The following is a 14311-nucleotide window of genomic DNA, read 5'->3' on the forward strand; positions in this document are numbered from 1 at the left end:
CAGATCCCCAGCTCCTTCCTGCTCTGGGACAATCTCACTATAGCCAACCTGTCAGCCATCACTGAGCAACCATGGGAACCAGAACAGGTGAGGTCTGATGCTTAGATCAAAGGGAGATGAGTGGGGAAAATCCCACTGTGGTGGGCTATGGCTTGATCCTCAAAGTAACTTACTTCCATTCTCCCCTCCCCTATCTTGCCCAGGACACCCTGTCTCCTATTCTGCCAAAGAAAGCTTTAGAGCTAGAGCAGTATCTCTTTCCTCTTGCCTCATGAATTTTGGGTCCTTGTTTCTTTGGGCCCTCTGAGGTTATATCTTTCTCAGCCAGGTCAGATGATGGGTTGATGGTGGTAGTGTTCACCTCCCCTCACGCAATGGGTCCCTAAACTCTTTGAGGGCAGGGACTGTAGAGATCAATCCCTGTAGAACCTTGGACAATGGTGATGGTGATGATGATGGTGGAGAAAAGAGAACAGAGACAAATCCAAGTTTATTCCAGATTCTAGGAAAGCCAAGTACTCCAGAGGGAAAATTCAAAATAGAATTAAAATATGATTTCTTCTAGAGTATTTTTTATTCTTCTCCTCCCAGGTTGCTCCACCCCTAGGTTCTTTTCCCCCAGATTATTCCTTCTTCCAAGTTTTTCTCTCTTCCCAAGATAGCTCTACCTATCCCTTCTCTCAGGTTATCCTTCCTCTAAACATATCCCTCTTTCTAGTGAGTCCATTTCTCTTTCTTCCCATTCTCAGATTGTTGCTGTTCACAAGCTATCCCTTTCCTAGGTAATCCCCCTTCCCAGAGTATCAATCCTACATCCCATTGCTTCTCCCAGATTACCCCTTCTCTTATCTCAGAGCATCCCTTTTTCCAAATAATCTCTCTCCCCAAGATGTCTGTTCTCCCAAAATGTCAGTACCTCCAGGCACTCAGACCTTCCTCAGTGGTCATTTGAGAGAAATGGTGATGGAAGCAGACACTCATCAGTCTTGTCTTATTTGGTCACTAAAACCAGGCTAGATTGCTGGTCTGACCCAGTCTGAGCCCTCCCACCAAAGCTTAGGGGCCGATTAGGCTCTTCTGAAGATGGCAAATGGGGAATTATCAGAAAAGGTCGGAATTGGGGCCAATTCATCCCGATCCATTTTCACAGTACTTAGGTCAATCTCCCAGTCTTCACTTAGTATTCCAGCAATCCAGTGCTGGACACTGTAGGAGAGAAGGGCAGGAAAAATCACAGCCTTTTCCCTTTGGGAAGTCTGGAGCTGAGGGAAAAGGGGACAGGAAAAACAGACCCAGACTCTGTTTTCAGAAAGGCCATATCAAAAGAAGACAACAGACAAAAAAAAAAAAAAACAAAGAAAGAAAAATCAACAAATAGATGTGTCTTTTGGGAGCTCATAAAGAAAAGCAGGTCCATAAACTTTTTTTTTCCCAGTGTAGGGAAAGCAGAAAAGGAACAGATCCAGGTCTTTTCCTCATGAAACTTGAGGTCTGAAAAAGAGAAACAGATGTAGGCCCTGCCTTCAGGGAGTCCATAGTCAGGGGGAGACAGAACAGAAACAGACTCAGCTTCTGTCCTTGGGGACTCACAGTCTCAGGGAGGCAGGACTCACATACAGAGATCAATGAGAGAATAATGCATTGCAAACTGTGGGGTTTGGGTTCTAAGGAGCTATAAGGAGAGAGAGATTGGTGTGAGCTGGAAGAGGATGAGGAACCTTTCTGGAGGAGTTGAAGGGTCTTTGAAGCACAGGTAGGATTTATATCAGTAAGGCAGGTGTGGGGAAGGACATTCCTGGCCGTACAGAGTCAGGAATGAGCTTGGCTTTCAGGGATAGGAGGAGGGAAGGAAGTGAGAAGATCCATGTTGAGGATCAGAGAAGGAAAAGTCTAATGGGATTCTTCCAATGCCACACTTTTTTGTGGGTACTTTTCACTGGAATCAGTAGCACAAAGCCTTCAGGTAGTGATGTGTCTGGGACACAGACTTTGCTCCCACTTTATGGGAAGCTGGGGAAGGCTGTGGGCCCTTCCCTTACAGAGAGAAATCTAGTCATGGGGAATATTCATGGCATTATGAGCAAGGTCCAAAACCTAGTTAGAAAGGATCAGATTTAACCACACAAACCACAAATATTTTATTTTATTTCCCCCCCCCCCAGGTTGGGGTTAAATGACTTGCCCAGGGTCACACAGCTAGGAAGTGTTAAGTGTCTGAGACCAGATTTGAACTCAGGTCCTCCTGAATTCAAGGCTGGTGCTCTATCCACTGCGCCACCTAGCTGCCCCCACAAATATTTTATGATAATTTTTATTAAATATACAAATCCATTGAGCTATAAGGACCAATTTTACAGGCATTTTCTTGGTCACATATAAAACCTAGTAAACTTAAAACTTGATAATTTTAAGAAAGCAAGCAAAATTCTAAAATAAACTATAATTTGTTTATTTTGTCAAAAGAAAAAAAATTGAGAGAGAGAAAAAAAAAGAAAGGAGGAATAAAGAAAAAAAAGAAGAGAGAAAGAAAGAGAGGGAAGGAGGGAAAAAGGGAAGGAAAGAACAGATTTAATGAATGCAAAAGTCTATAATAGCCTCTAATGTCCTGGTAACCTAGGCTCTAGAACTCAATGATTTTAGATTCTCTTAGCCTATTTTTCATAGGAATTTTAGAGGAGTAGAGACCTTTCAAGACCATTTACAATCACTAAATCAAGACAGAAAGGACTTCCCAGTCTTTCATTTTATAGATGGGAAAAATGAGAACCAAAGAGGGAATATGATTTGCCAAAAAAACATTCAATAAGGTAATGGCAGTGCTGAGGGTGCTTCCTGATTCTCAATCAAGAATTCTTTTTCATTGGTAAAGTTCTTTTCAAAATTTGATCCAATAAACATTTATTAGATGCCTCCCAGTGTCAGACACTGTGCTTAGTACCAAAGATACAAAAAGAGGCAAAAGAGAACTCCTGTCCCCAATTAGCTTATGATCTAATGGGAGACAACATGCAAACATACATAAAGCAAGCCGTGTGTACGACAAATAGGATATCCTAAAAAGAAGAAAAACACCAGGATTAAGAGACAAATACCCAGCTTCTGTTTCAAGTTTCTGAGGGAAAGAGGAATCCAGGCTTGGCTGGGAGTCCACCAGTGACTGTGATAAAAAAGGACAGTACTTCCAATAGCTTGAAGTAGGGACAGCAGGCACAGGAATTAATGATGGAAGAAACTTTATAGATTTTACGATCATAGGTTCAGACCTGGAAGTGACCTTGGGGCCATCCTTAATTTTATAGATGAGAAAGGTCAGCCCAGGGAGGCTAAAGGATTTTGTCTAAAGCCATAAATGTCAGAGGTTGAATTTGAACCCAGATATCTGTATTCTTTCCACTTATATCATTCTAGTATACTCCTTCCCTTTTTACAAGGAAAGACACTAAATCATAGGGCTAGGAAGTCTCTAATGTCATCATGAGTCAGTGGCAGAGCTAAGATAAGAATCCAGGTTTTTTAATTTCCCCTTTTAGGTCTCTCTGCACTAAACCAAGCCCACTCTCAGTAAAATAAAAATGATAACAACAGTAATAACCCTCGCTCACACTTCTGTGTTGATTTAAAGTTTAACAAAGCACTTTCCTGCTTGATGGGCGGCCCTCCTTTACAGGATAGGAAGTTGCCTGACAGAGGGGCACATATAGGTCACATAGATTAGAAGTACCAGAGTTCAGGCCCACATCCAGTGCTCTTGACCTTCCTGTAGGGTCCATTTCTCTCAGATGTAGGGCCAGGATGATGAATTAAAGACCAGTTCTGACCTGGCCAATTTTGGGAGAAGGGAGGAGAGTTCCCTCTTTCCATGATTTTTGAACTTAACTTATATGCAGCCTTCGTTTCCTTCTCTGTTCAATGAGGAGGTTGGGTTGGATGGGCCTTAGAGACCCAGTTCTTAAGTTTTAGGACTTAAGTTTTAGGGCGTCTCTGCCCCAGTAATTCTGAGAACCAGTTAAAAGGTAATTGTAAAATATTTAACAAAGTGAATTAATAGACAACAAAACATAGATGTGGTTTTCTAAGCCGATAGGAGTCCTGCTAGGATCCATGTGCATGGTTTAGTGGTTCCCATTTCTACTTTCTCAGTAATGACTCAGTAAGCACAAGAGTGATGTTCTCTCTGGACCCATGACGGGACTGCCCTCTGCTTGAGGATGGAGGGCTGTGTTGTCCTAGACCCACTGAGGGGCGGGTGGGGGAAGAAGGAAACAAGGGTGCTTTCTTTCCAGTCCTTTGCTTCTTTCCTCCTGGCCCTGAGTCTTGTTGAGGCAGATCCTCTGGATCCCCAGGGATGCCTGAATGCTGAAGAAGTGATTTACTAAATGGTCCCCGAGGGGCCCCAAAGAGATAAGGGAGCTCCCCAAAGGCTGCTGGCTCCCAGCTGACGCAGCGGAGTTTCTATGGCAGGTCATGTGGGTCTGAGGCCTGGCCACAGGGCTGCCTGAGCCAATCTTGCACAAGCCTTCAGACCGAGGTGCAATAGCATTACCAAGGCTAAAGGAGAGGAGGGGTACCCTGGAGCTTTTCCAGAGCAGAAATGAGCACTCTCAGTCCCAGGGACTTAGCTCAGCTCCACACAGGTAGAGTCACCATTCATATACAGATTCTAACCCAGCATCTCCAAAACCAGGCCACCATGGGATCAACGGGAGTGATGGCTTAAGACCCTTCTCTATGAGGGATCCTTGTCCATGGAGGGCAGATAATTACTGATTGCCCTCCAGGGCAGCATTGAGACGTGGAGGCCCTTCAAGGGTGAATCCCCCTTATGGAGAAAGGTCAAGGAGTAATCTGCAGAGAAAATGCCCACTTGTTCATAAATTTCCACCTGTGGGGAAAGGAGGTATACTCACAGAGGAGAGGTAGAACCTTATGGACAAGGTTTGGGAGGTTGTCCTAAATGAAAAAGCATCAGGGAGCAATCCTTCTGGACTAAGGTCAATGAATAGCATGCCATCCATAGAACAAAGTCAGGTAATTTTCCTTAAAGAAGGTAACTAGATGGCACAGGGAATGGAGTACCAGCCCTGAAGTCAGGAGGACCCGAGTTCAAATCTTGTCTCAGACACTTAACACTTCCTAGTGTGTGACCCTGGGCAAGTCACATCATTTACCCCCAAATGCCTCAGAAAATAAATAAATGAATAAATATTTTTTTTAAAAAAAGAGAAGGGTCAGGAAGCCATTTCCAAAGGAAAAACATCAATAACTATTTATTTTCCATGAACAAGAAAGAAGAGAGAGTCATTTCCTTCTTCATAAAGGAGCCTTCTTTTTATCCTTCACCATGGAAGGCAGATCCCTGACCCTTTTCCATAGAGGACAGTTCACTGCCCCTTCTTCATGAAATACCCCACACTGATCCTTCTCCATGACTGGCAGTCCATTCATCTTTGTCTACAAGAGATCATTCATTGATCTTTCTTCATGGTGGACAGCTCACCTTTCTCTATGGTGGGATGGAGGTGCATCTCATTGATCCTTCTCCATGGAGATGGCTTTCTGATTTTTCTCTATGGTAGATAATTCCTTGACCCTTTTCTATGTCCTGTTAGTGAGAAGGGAGAGAGACTCCAATAGTGATCTTTCTGTCTACAACACATAATTGTGTAAAACACATAAGTGTTTATTGTTTACCAAGATCCTACATTGTACAAAGGGGTAGCAGATAAAAGAAATAAAAGATAAAAGTCTGAGATCTTGGTCCTGGCATAAGGGACTCCCTGTCCTATGGAAGGAAGCAGCATATACATATAAGTTTGACAGAAAGAAATGGGCTCAGAACACAACGGGAGACCATAAAGCATCCCGGAAAAATGAGGTGATGGAGTGACCAGGTTGAGTGGGACCAAGGAAGGATTCCCAAAGTAAGTGAGATATTTTGGGTGAGCACTGAAGGGAAACAGCCCACCTGAGCTCAAGGGGAGTATTCTAAGGGGTACTGGGTAGCTACAGCTACTACTTAGAAAGAAGTGCTGTCTTTCTTCATGTCTGGGTTTCGTTCCAGGTTACGTAGTGCCCCGGGGCCTTGTCCTTCTTATGTCTCTGACTGCACACTGCTCTTCTCCTCAGGCCTCAGGCTTCTTCCAGCAAGGGCTGGCCTCCAGCGTGGGCAGCCGAGTGGCCCGGTGAGTACCCTGTTATGGTCGAACCTTGACACTCCCTGGACGTTCCCTGGGAAATGGGCTGGATGTGGCCCTCAGAACTAGGAAGTTCTGAAGGGCAGGGCCAGGATGGACTTAGATAAAGCCCCCAAGGGTCCCCAAGGTCAGGGCCAAGCCGGACAAGACAAAGCCTGGGTGCTCCCCTCTAGGTAGGGCATGGAGCAATTGAATCCAGATTCTCTTTGATAAGGATGAAATCAGTGTTTTTCTTTGGATGATTCAATGAAAGAGACATAGACGTCAGCAACCCAGGGAGAGGAAGAGAAAGGGAAGACCCCAGGGGAGCAATTAGTTGTTTGTGAGTTTGATAGAAACAATCCCTTGGGAGAGAGACCATCTGGTTCCATAGGTGGGGATGAACTTCAGGCCAATGAGGAAAGTAAAGAAGAGGAGCCCAAAGGATTCTATACTAGCTCATTCAAACTCAGAGATGTTGCACCAGATGGGCAGGAAGTCAGAATCACAGAACCCTGGACCTTAGAGATGCTGTGGTCCAGTCTCACTCATTGACCTGGGGGGAGAGGATGATAATGGTGGAAAATGAACTGAGGAGGACAAATTATTTGACCAGCGTCATGCAACTGGTATGGAGCCAGGACTTGAACCCAGCTGTCCAACTCCAAAGCTAGTGCTGTTTCTATTGAACCATTGGAATCATGTGGGTGTGTGAGCATCATGATGGAATGGATAAGGCTTTGGGGGATGATACGGAGGAGTTGTTATAAATAATGCTTCTTGGAGAGCCCTTGGTCTAAATTAAAAGAGTTCTATGTATCAAAAACTCATTTCCTGAGTACACACAAGGTAGATGGCAAGTCATCTTAGAGGTTACTCTCTCCTAGATGCTTTCATATATACCTGGAGGTCCTGCCAATGTGGTAGATGGTAGCACCCACTAAACTACAGGCTCTTTCTCCCTTGGTGTGTCAGAGCATTTAGCTCACAACCCAATAATTATTTCTCTACTCTTCAAAATACTAGTGTCAATGTTGCTTTAAAGCTAATTATCCCCATTTCCTCCAATGGCTCATTGTAGTGTGGAGCTAATCCTGGGTTCTCAAAGACTATGCTGAGGAGATGAAAGCTCTGGCCATTTTTGTCATACTGGAAATTATCCCTGGCAAGAGATTGTGTCTGCTTTCTGAGGACCAGTCAGTCTGGCTCAGTGTGGATAGTTTTACCCCTACGTGGATGGCCACTTACCGATGAATTCTGTGGCTACTCCAACCCAGAAAACAGAGATAAAGGCAAAATGCTTGGTCCTGTGCATTTCTGCAGCATCTCCTTCCATTTCTACAGCAATGGTAGAAGAGATTCATAGTTTATGGATCATTGATAAATATAAACTGAGCTGTTGGTACTCTAAATGTGAAATCTTTGTCCAGTGATCAACAAGTGGGCATATTATGGAAGGACGTTAATTATAACAAGGTCAGCATTCTCACTATAGATGAATTCATAAGAAAAGGAAAGTTGCAGCTGGATGGAAAAGGATGGCATGCAGATTTCTCTTGGAGAGAAAAATAAAAAGGTCGGCAGGCTTGGTTTTTATCATAATCCAAAGGCATAAAATATTTCATGAGTCATCTTGTATTGCAGTAGTCAGGATAAATATTTGCTAATAGACAAACATGAAAATAACTGCAGCTTATGCAACATCTCTTTCAGGGAGGAGTTTCATAATGCCCTCCAAATGAAATCAACATATCCTTAGGTACTCAGTGGTTTCAATCCTAAAGTAGGCATAGGCAAGGACAGCGAAAAATGTGTTGGGAAATAGACTTCAACACTAAGGTCAAAGAACGTAAACTACCAAGAGGCTCATGTTCATACAGCATTAATACTCCCATCAAGAAAAAGAATTGGGAGATGCTGAGCAGGTCAAGCAATTATATTATCCAAAAATGAAATTGATTGCATTTTAACAAAAAGGAAAGGACTGGTTATTGATTGGGAGTCATTTATGAATGATCTATGTATAGCCAATTTACCAGCTTCGTAAAGGTAACTTAGAAAAAAGAATAACTATAAGAAAAAATTGTGATATGTAATGAAAACAATTCTACCCTAACTTAGAATTATTGATGCCAAAATAGATGGTAGAAAAGGCATTGATACTGATTAAAACAATTCTGTGTAGTTGCTAAAGCCATCTTAGACAGTAAATATTTGATCAACCTGAGATTTGTGAAAGGCCAGAACAAAACAAGTTCTGAATATAAATAGAATAAAAACCCTTTTGTGAGATTTTACAGAGAAGGCTAGTGGAAGATTCTGAACAATATTGCTTCAATAAGTGATGATAAACAATAGAAGGAAAAACAGAAATTTTGGTGAGAGATCCAATTAAGCCAAGTCATCCCAAGAGCATTTAAGGGTGTACCTGAAAGGACAACAGACAAAACTGGAAGGCTAGGCAACAGTGTTTATAACAAATTCTTTTCATCATAAAGGACAGAGAAACCACTATAATTTGGATTTTTAACATCACAATCTTGTATTTTAAAATAAAACAAGGTTTTAATTTAGGAAAACAAAGGCAGAAAAAGCAACTAGAGGTTATATAGAAGAGATCTCTGCTGAAAGAGGTACAATTTTAAGGACATTGAGAGATTGATGCTCAACATGGGATGATACCAAAGGCATGAGGAAAAAAATACCTCAGATTTTATTATTATCCAAAAAAGGACTCCAGTAACTATCAACCTAGTTGCTTGCTTTCTCATATAAAATTTTAATGAAAATAATCCATGTATGCATCCAGGATGTTCTGTATCAGATGGGAATAGGCAAGTGTTTGCAAATATGTAGATCACATCTTTACCATCATACAAGTGACTGAAAAGTATAGAATATATAAGATCTCTCTGATCTTTGTTGATCAGAAAAAAAGAATTTAGTTGGATGAGACAAGATACCATCTTAAAGATTCTCCAACAAGGTGCTGCTCATGTAAGTGTCAAAATTACATGAGATTTCTTGAGAAATATAATGACAGAGATAAGCTTCTGATTATCAAGCCTCTTAATGGAAGCAAATAAAAGGAGATAGATTATGTTCAATAAAAATATTCATCACGATCAGAGCAGTGACATTAAACTCAAATTGAAACTGGGATCATTAAACAATACATAAAGATCCCTGAAGGTCACATATTGACTTAGAAAACACATATTAACATTATCTGTATTCTATTTTAAAATTTATTTTGTTATATGTTTTCCAATCTCATTTCAATTTGATTCTCTCCTAAATCTCCTAAACGGATGAAATCCATCAGACGCTCCTTTTTTTCCCTTTTGGATAACATGCTATTAGCATCACATCCCAGAACATGGCTTCCCCTCCAAATAAAATCCCATGATTATTCAAAAAAATTCAGCCTTACTATTCACATAGGAAAGACTGAGATGAAAAGTACTTGTTGTCTGGGGTATAATTTACCATCAAATGAACAACTCATGGAACTTTTATGTATTTTTCTTGGACAGACATTTCAAATGAATGAGTTGAATCTAGAATTGAAGAGGAGGAAGAAAGAGGAGGGACTACCTTTGAGCATTTGTAAAATGATTTTAATGATCACATTTCCCCTGAAACAAAGTCTCACTATCAATAGTCTAACAGTAACCAATATTCTTCTTGCAATGTCGTATAACTGCAAGTAATGGATGAAGAATATCCAGCAGGCAATGGAGGAGCACATGGTAGATGTGAATAGGTTATAACGTATTACAAACAAGAAGTTACAAAGTAGACATGGAATAAAGGATGCTCACAGACAAATATAGTTGGAAAAGAAAATGAATCAATCTGTCATCTAGAATAAAAGACAACTAGTGGTCATTCTGTGTTCCATTGACTAGCCATCAACCCCAGGATGGCCCCCAGCATCTTGAATTAACATTAATTAATTAACGTGAATTAACAACAAGTTATTTAACCATATGGTCTTCCTGTGGGAGGACATATATATGAGTACCGCAATATAAGCAGGTTGTGATCTTTACCTTTAAAGGTAGCATAGCAGTGCAATAGATAGAACTTTGGATTTTGAGTCAGGAAGAATTGAATTCAAATCCAACCTCAATCATTTTCCCTTGTAGGCTTGTGCTCAGCTTCTTAGAATAAGTTAGTTAATCTTGGTTATAAACTTACAGTAATATTTCTATTTTTGTAATATAATATTCCAAAATCTGTTTTTATGTATAATGAGTTCTTCAAGTTCTTGCACAAACCTAACTTTAGTTTGTGAGACTTGTACTAATTTTTTCTCAAAGTTTACAGTAATTTTTTCTTTGATATGGGCATAAAAATTTTTGACTAAGACATTCCTGAGACTCTTCCTCTTCAGATTCCTTTCGAGAGGTTACCAGTAGATCCTATCTTTATCTTGCCATATAGTTCTGATAGATTTGGATAATTTCCACTGATCATTTCTTGAAATATAATGTTCATCTTTTTTATATACCAAATATATATTTTATATGAAATGTATATATAAATTATAGTTTTCAGAGAGTCCAGTGATTTTTAAATTTTCTCTCTTTCTCCTGTTTCCCAGGTGAATTTTTAAAATATTTGATATCTTATGTTTAATCCTGTTTTTTCAATCTTTTAATTTTTTTTCTAATACTTATTGTCTCATAGAGTAATTGATTTCTGCTTGTTCTATTTAAATTTTCAAGGAGTTCATTTCTTTGGAAAATTTGCCACTTTCTCTTCAGAACTATTTATTTTTTCCCTCCAATGGTTTTATTTCATTTTTTATCTCTTACTTTATTTCATCTAGGTATTTATACATTCCTTGTGGAAAATAAATTTCCTTTGAGGATCTGCTTCAAATCAGTTATTCTTTCCTTTTGGGGGATTTCTCTAAATTTATGATGAATTTTGGTGCTAGTAAGAGGGTTTTTTTTTTTTGTTTGTTTATTATTGTTGTTTTTAATTTACCTCTTCAGTTTTAGAACTTAAATTGTGGTTTTCTGCCAGAATCAGACTGTTTCCAGCTATATTTTTTAGAAAAAAAGCTGATTAGTGCATTAAAAAATTTTGTTAACGTATATAGAACATAGGTACTATATCTGTGGACCCTCTTATCTTTGCAAATAGAAAAGGAGATGTATTTTCCCAGTTAAGTGATTCAATGGATGGAGTCAAGAAGTCAAGGAATCAAAGTAAAAATCCAGCCTCAAAAACTTACTAGAAATGGGATTCTGCGCAAGTCACCTACTTCATGTTTGTCTCATTTCCTTATCTTATAGATAAAGATAACAACAGCACTTCCCTTTCTGGGAGGATTAAATGAAATAATAATTTTAGAGCACTTAGCACAATGTGGTGAATAGTAAGTGATAGCTATTATTCTCATATCTCTTTTTTTTTCTTACACCAACTTTTTAAATAATATTTTTTCCAAATACATGCAAAGAAAGTTTTCAACATTCATCTTTGCAAAACCTTATGTTTCAAATTTTCTTTCCTCTCTCTCTCTCCTTTTCTTCCCCTTCCCAAGATAGCAAGCAATGTGATATAGGTTAACTATGCAATTCTTCTAAACATGCTGTACAAGAAAATTCAGATCAAAAGGGGGAAAAAAAAAAACATGAGAAAGGAAAAAACCAAACAAACAAACAACATCAACCAAAAAAGGTGAAAATACTAATACATATCTCCTTTATGGGGTCAAGTTGTTCATCTTTTGTTATTCTGTAGTGGTTACTTTTTACATTTACATTATTGTAATCATTACATATATTGTTTTCTTGACTCTTCTTCAATTTGCGATCAGTTCATATAAGGTTTTCCTTGCTTCTCTCTAATCAGACTATTCCTTATTTCTAACAACACAGGAATATTCTATCATATTCATGTAGCCTGGACATTTCGTTCACTTTTTTGCACAATTCTAAACTGCTTTCCAGAATGATTATACTAATTCACTGCTCCGCCATTTAATGTGCCAGACTTTCCATAATTTCTCTAACGTACTATTCTCATTTCATACCATCTTTGTCAATTTGCTGAGTGTGAAGTGAAATCTCAGGATTGTTTTGGTTTGTGTTTCTCTTATTAAATTTGGAATATCCCTCCCCATGATTGTTAATGACTTGCAATTCTTTTGACAACTATATGTTCTCATCCTGAGACCACTTATCTATTAGGGAATGTCTTTTTTGACCACTGATTTTCAATTTAGCAAGTCATTTCACAGCAAGACATATTGGAAAGAGCTTTGGAGTGTGTGGGACTTGGCTGACCCCCCTTCTGGTTCTTTTCTCTCATTGTTTAATTCCAACCTTGGGCAAATCTTTTAATTTAACCATTCTCCCTGGACTTTCATTTTTTTGAGTGAAAAATGAAGAGATTGTACTAGATCTCTAAAGTTTCTTCCAATTCTTAAATCTGTAATTCTATTATGTAATTCTTTTAAAAAAAAACACTGTTGGTCTCTCTAGAAATATTTTTAAATTCCTTAAAAATTAAATATGTGCAAAAATGTTTGTGGCAACCCTTTTCAAAGTGGCAAGTAATTGAAAACTGAGTGGATGCCCATCAGTTGGAGAATGGCTGAATAAATTGTGGTATATGAATGTTATGGACTATTATTGTTCTATAAGAAATGATCAGGAGAATGATGTTAGAGAGACCTGGAAAGACATACATGAACTGATGCGAAGTTAAATGAGCAAAACCAGGAGATCATTGAATACAGCAACATCAATATTAATTGATGATCAATTCTGATGAACCTGACTCTTTCCAACAATGAGATGATTGATGCCAGTTCCAATGATCTTGTAATAAAGAGAGTCATCTATACCCAGAGAGAGGACTGTGGGGATCATACCATAGCATTCTCACTTTTTTGATGTTGTTTCCTTGTATTTTATTTTCTTGCTCATTTTCTTTCCTTTTTAATCTGATTTTTCTTGTGCAACAAGAGAATTATATAAACATGTTTACACAAATTGGATTTAACATATATTTTAACAGGTATTACCTATTGGATTGCTTGCCATCTAGGAGAGAGAGTGGGATAAGGAGGGGAAAATCTGAAACAAAAGGGTATGCAAAGGTCAATGTTGAAAAATTATCTATGTATGTTTTGAAAATAAAAAGCTTTAAAATAAATTTTTAAAAAATGTTAGTTAATAAAAATATTGTTTCTCTGAAAATATTAAGAAATACTATTTATCCAGATATATCTTTTTCCTTTCCAGATATTTCCCTTTGGAAATTAGGAAGAATAAAGACTAGGGCCTTCCTTTGAAACTAACCTTAAGTTTTCTTTCACGACATGGCTTATACGTTTTGCATGACTGCACATATATAATCCCTATCAAAGAGATTGCCTTCTCAAGGTGGGGAGAGGGCAGGAAGGGAAAGAGGGAATTTAGAGTTCAAATTTTTTGAAAATAATACTAAAATTATTTTACATGTAATTGAGAAAAATAAAATATTTTCTTAAAAAAAAAAAAAGAAACCAAATTTGATTGATTGGGATTGGGATGATTGATTTCCCATTCTCTGGGTGACTGGTGACTTTACCCATCTAGGGACAATATCTTCCCTTTTGAAATTCAAGGTCCATACATTGCTCACCGGAAGGAATTCTTTTTAAGAGGAAATGGTTCAAGAAAGAACTGAATAGTCATTCTTCTAGAATGTTAACCCCAAATTGAATTTTAATATATTATGATCTTTTTTTTTTTCCATTTTCATTTCCATTCCCAATCAATGTTAACTTGAGATAATTAGTCATGTTGAAAAGCAAGGAGAACTGTACAATTTGGATTCTCTGTAAGCTAGAAATGCCGTGGATATAAATTAGTATTAAATTCAATGACTTGAACCTAAATTGCAGTGTATATTTCTTCAATGCCGTTAATTTGGTTTTTCATGATCTTCAGAGAAAGAATATCCAGAACTACTCCCAATTTGTGTCTCATCTCTTCCTTTTTGTTCTTTTGTCTAACTTGTATCTCTCACACTTACAGCTCCAAATCCTTTCTTCTTGCTTCGCCCACAGGTGAACAGTGAAAAGAACAGTAGTTGGTCTGTGAAATTGCTCTCGCTCTTTGCTGACTGTG

The 14311-nt window shown here is 38.6% G+C and overlaps 1 protein-coding gene across 1 annotated transcript in view; it reads left to right on the forward strand.

Moving 5' to 3' along the window:
* LOC141549802 (mesothelin-like protein) overlaps positions 1 to 14311 on the forward strand; it is a 55182-nt gene that overhangs the window by 17155 nt on the left and 23716 nt on the right. The window contains exons 11-12 of the mRNA XM_074279733.1: positions 1 to 87; positions 6127 to 6182. The exon at positions 1 to 87 is cut by the window's left edge and continues 63 nt beyond it. Of these exons, the coding sequence (XP_074135834.1) occupies positions 1 to 87; positions 6127 to 6182 (143 nt within the window). The remainder of the gene's footprint in view (positions 88 to 6126; positions 6183 to 14311) is intronic.

Source organism: Sminthopsis crassicaudata, chromosome 1 (genome assembly GCF_048593235.1).
Source record: "Sminthopsis crassicaudata isolate SCR6 chromosome 1, ASM4859323v1, whole genome shotgun sequence".
Taxonomy (NCBI): domain Eukaryota; kingdom Metazoa; phylum Chordata; class Mammalia; order Dasyuromorphia; family Dasyuridae; genus Sminthopsis; species Sminthopsis crassicaudata.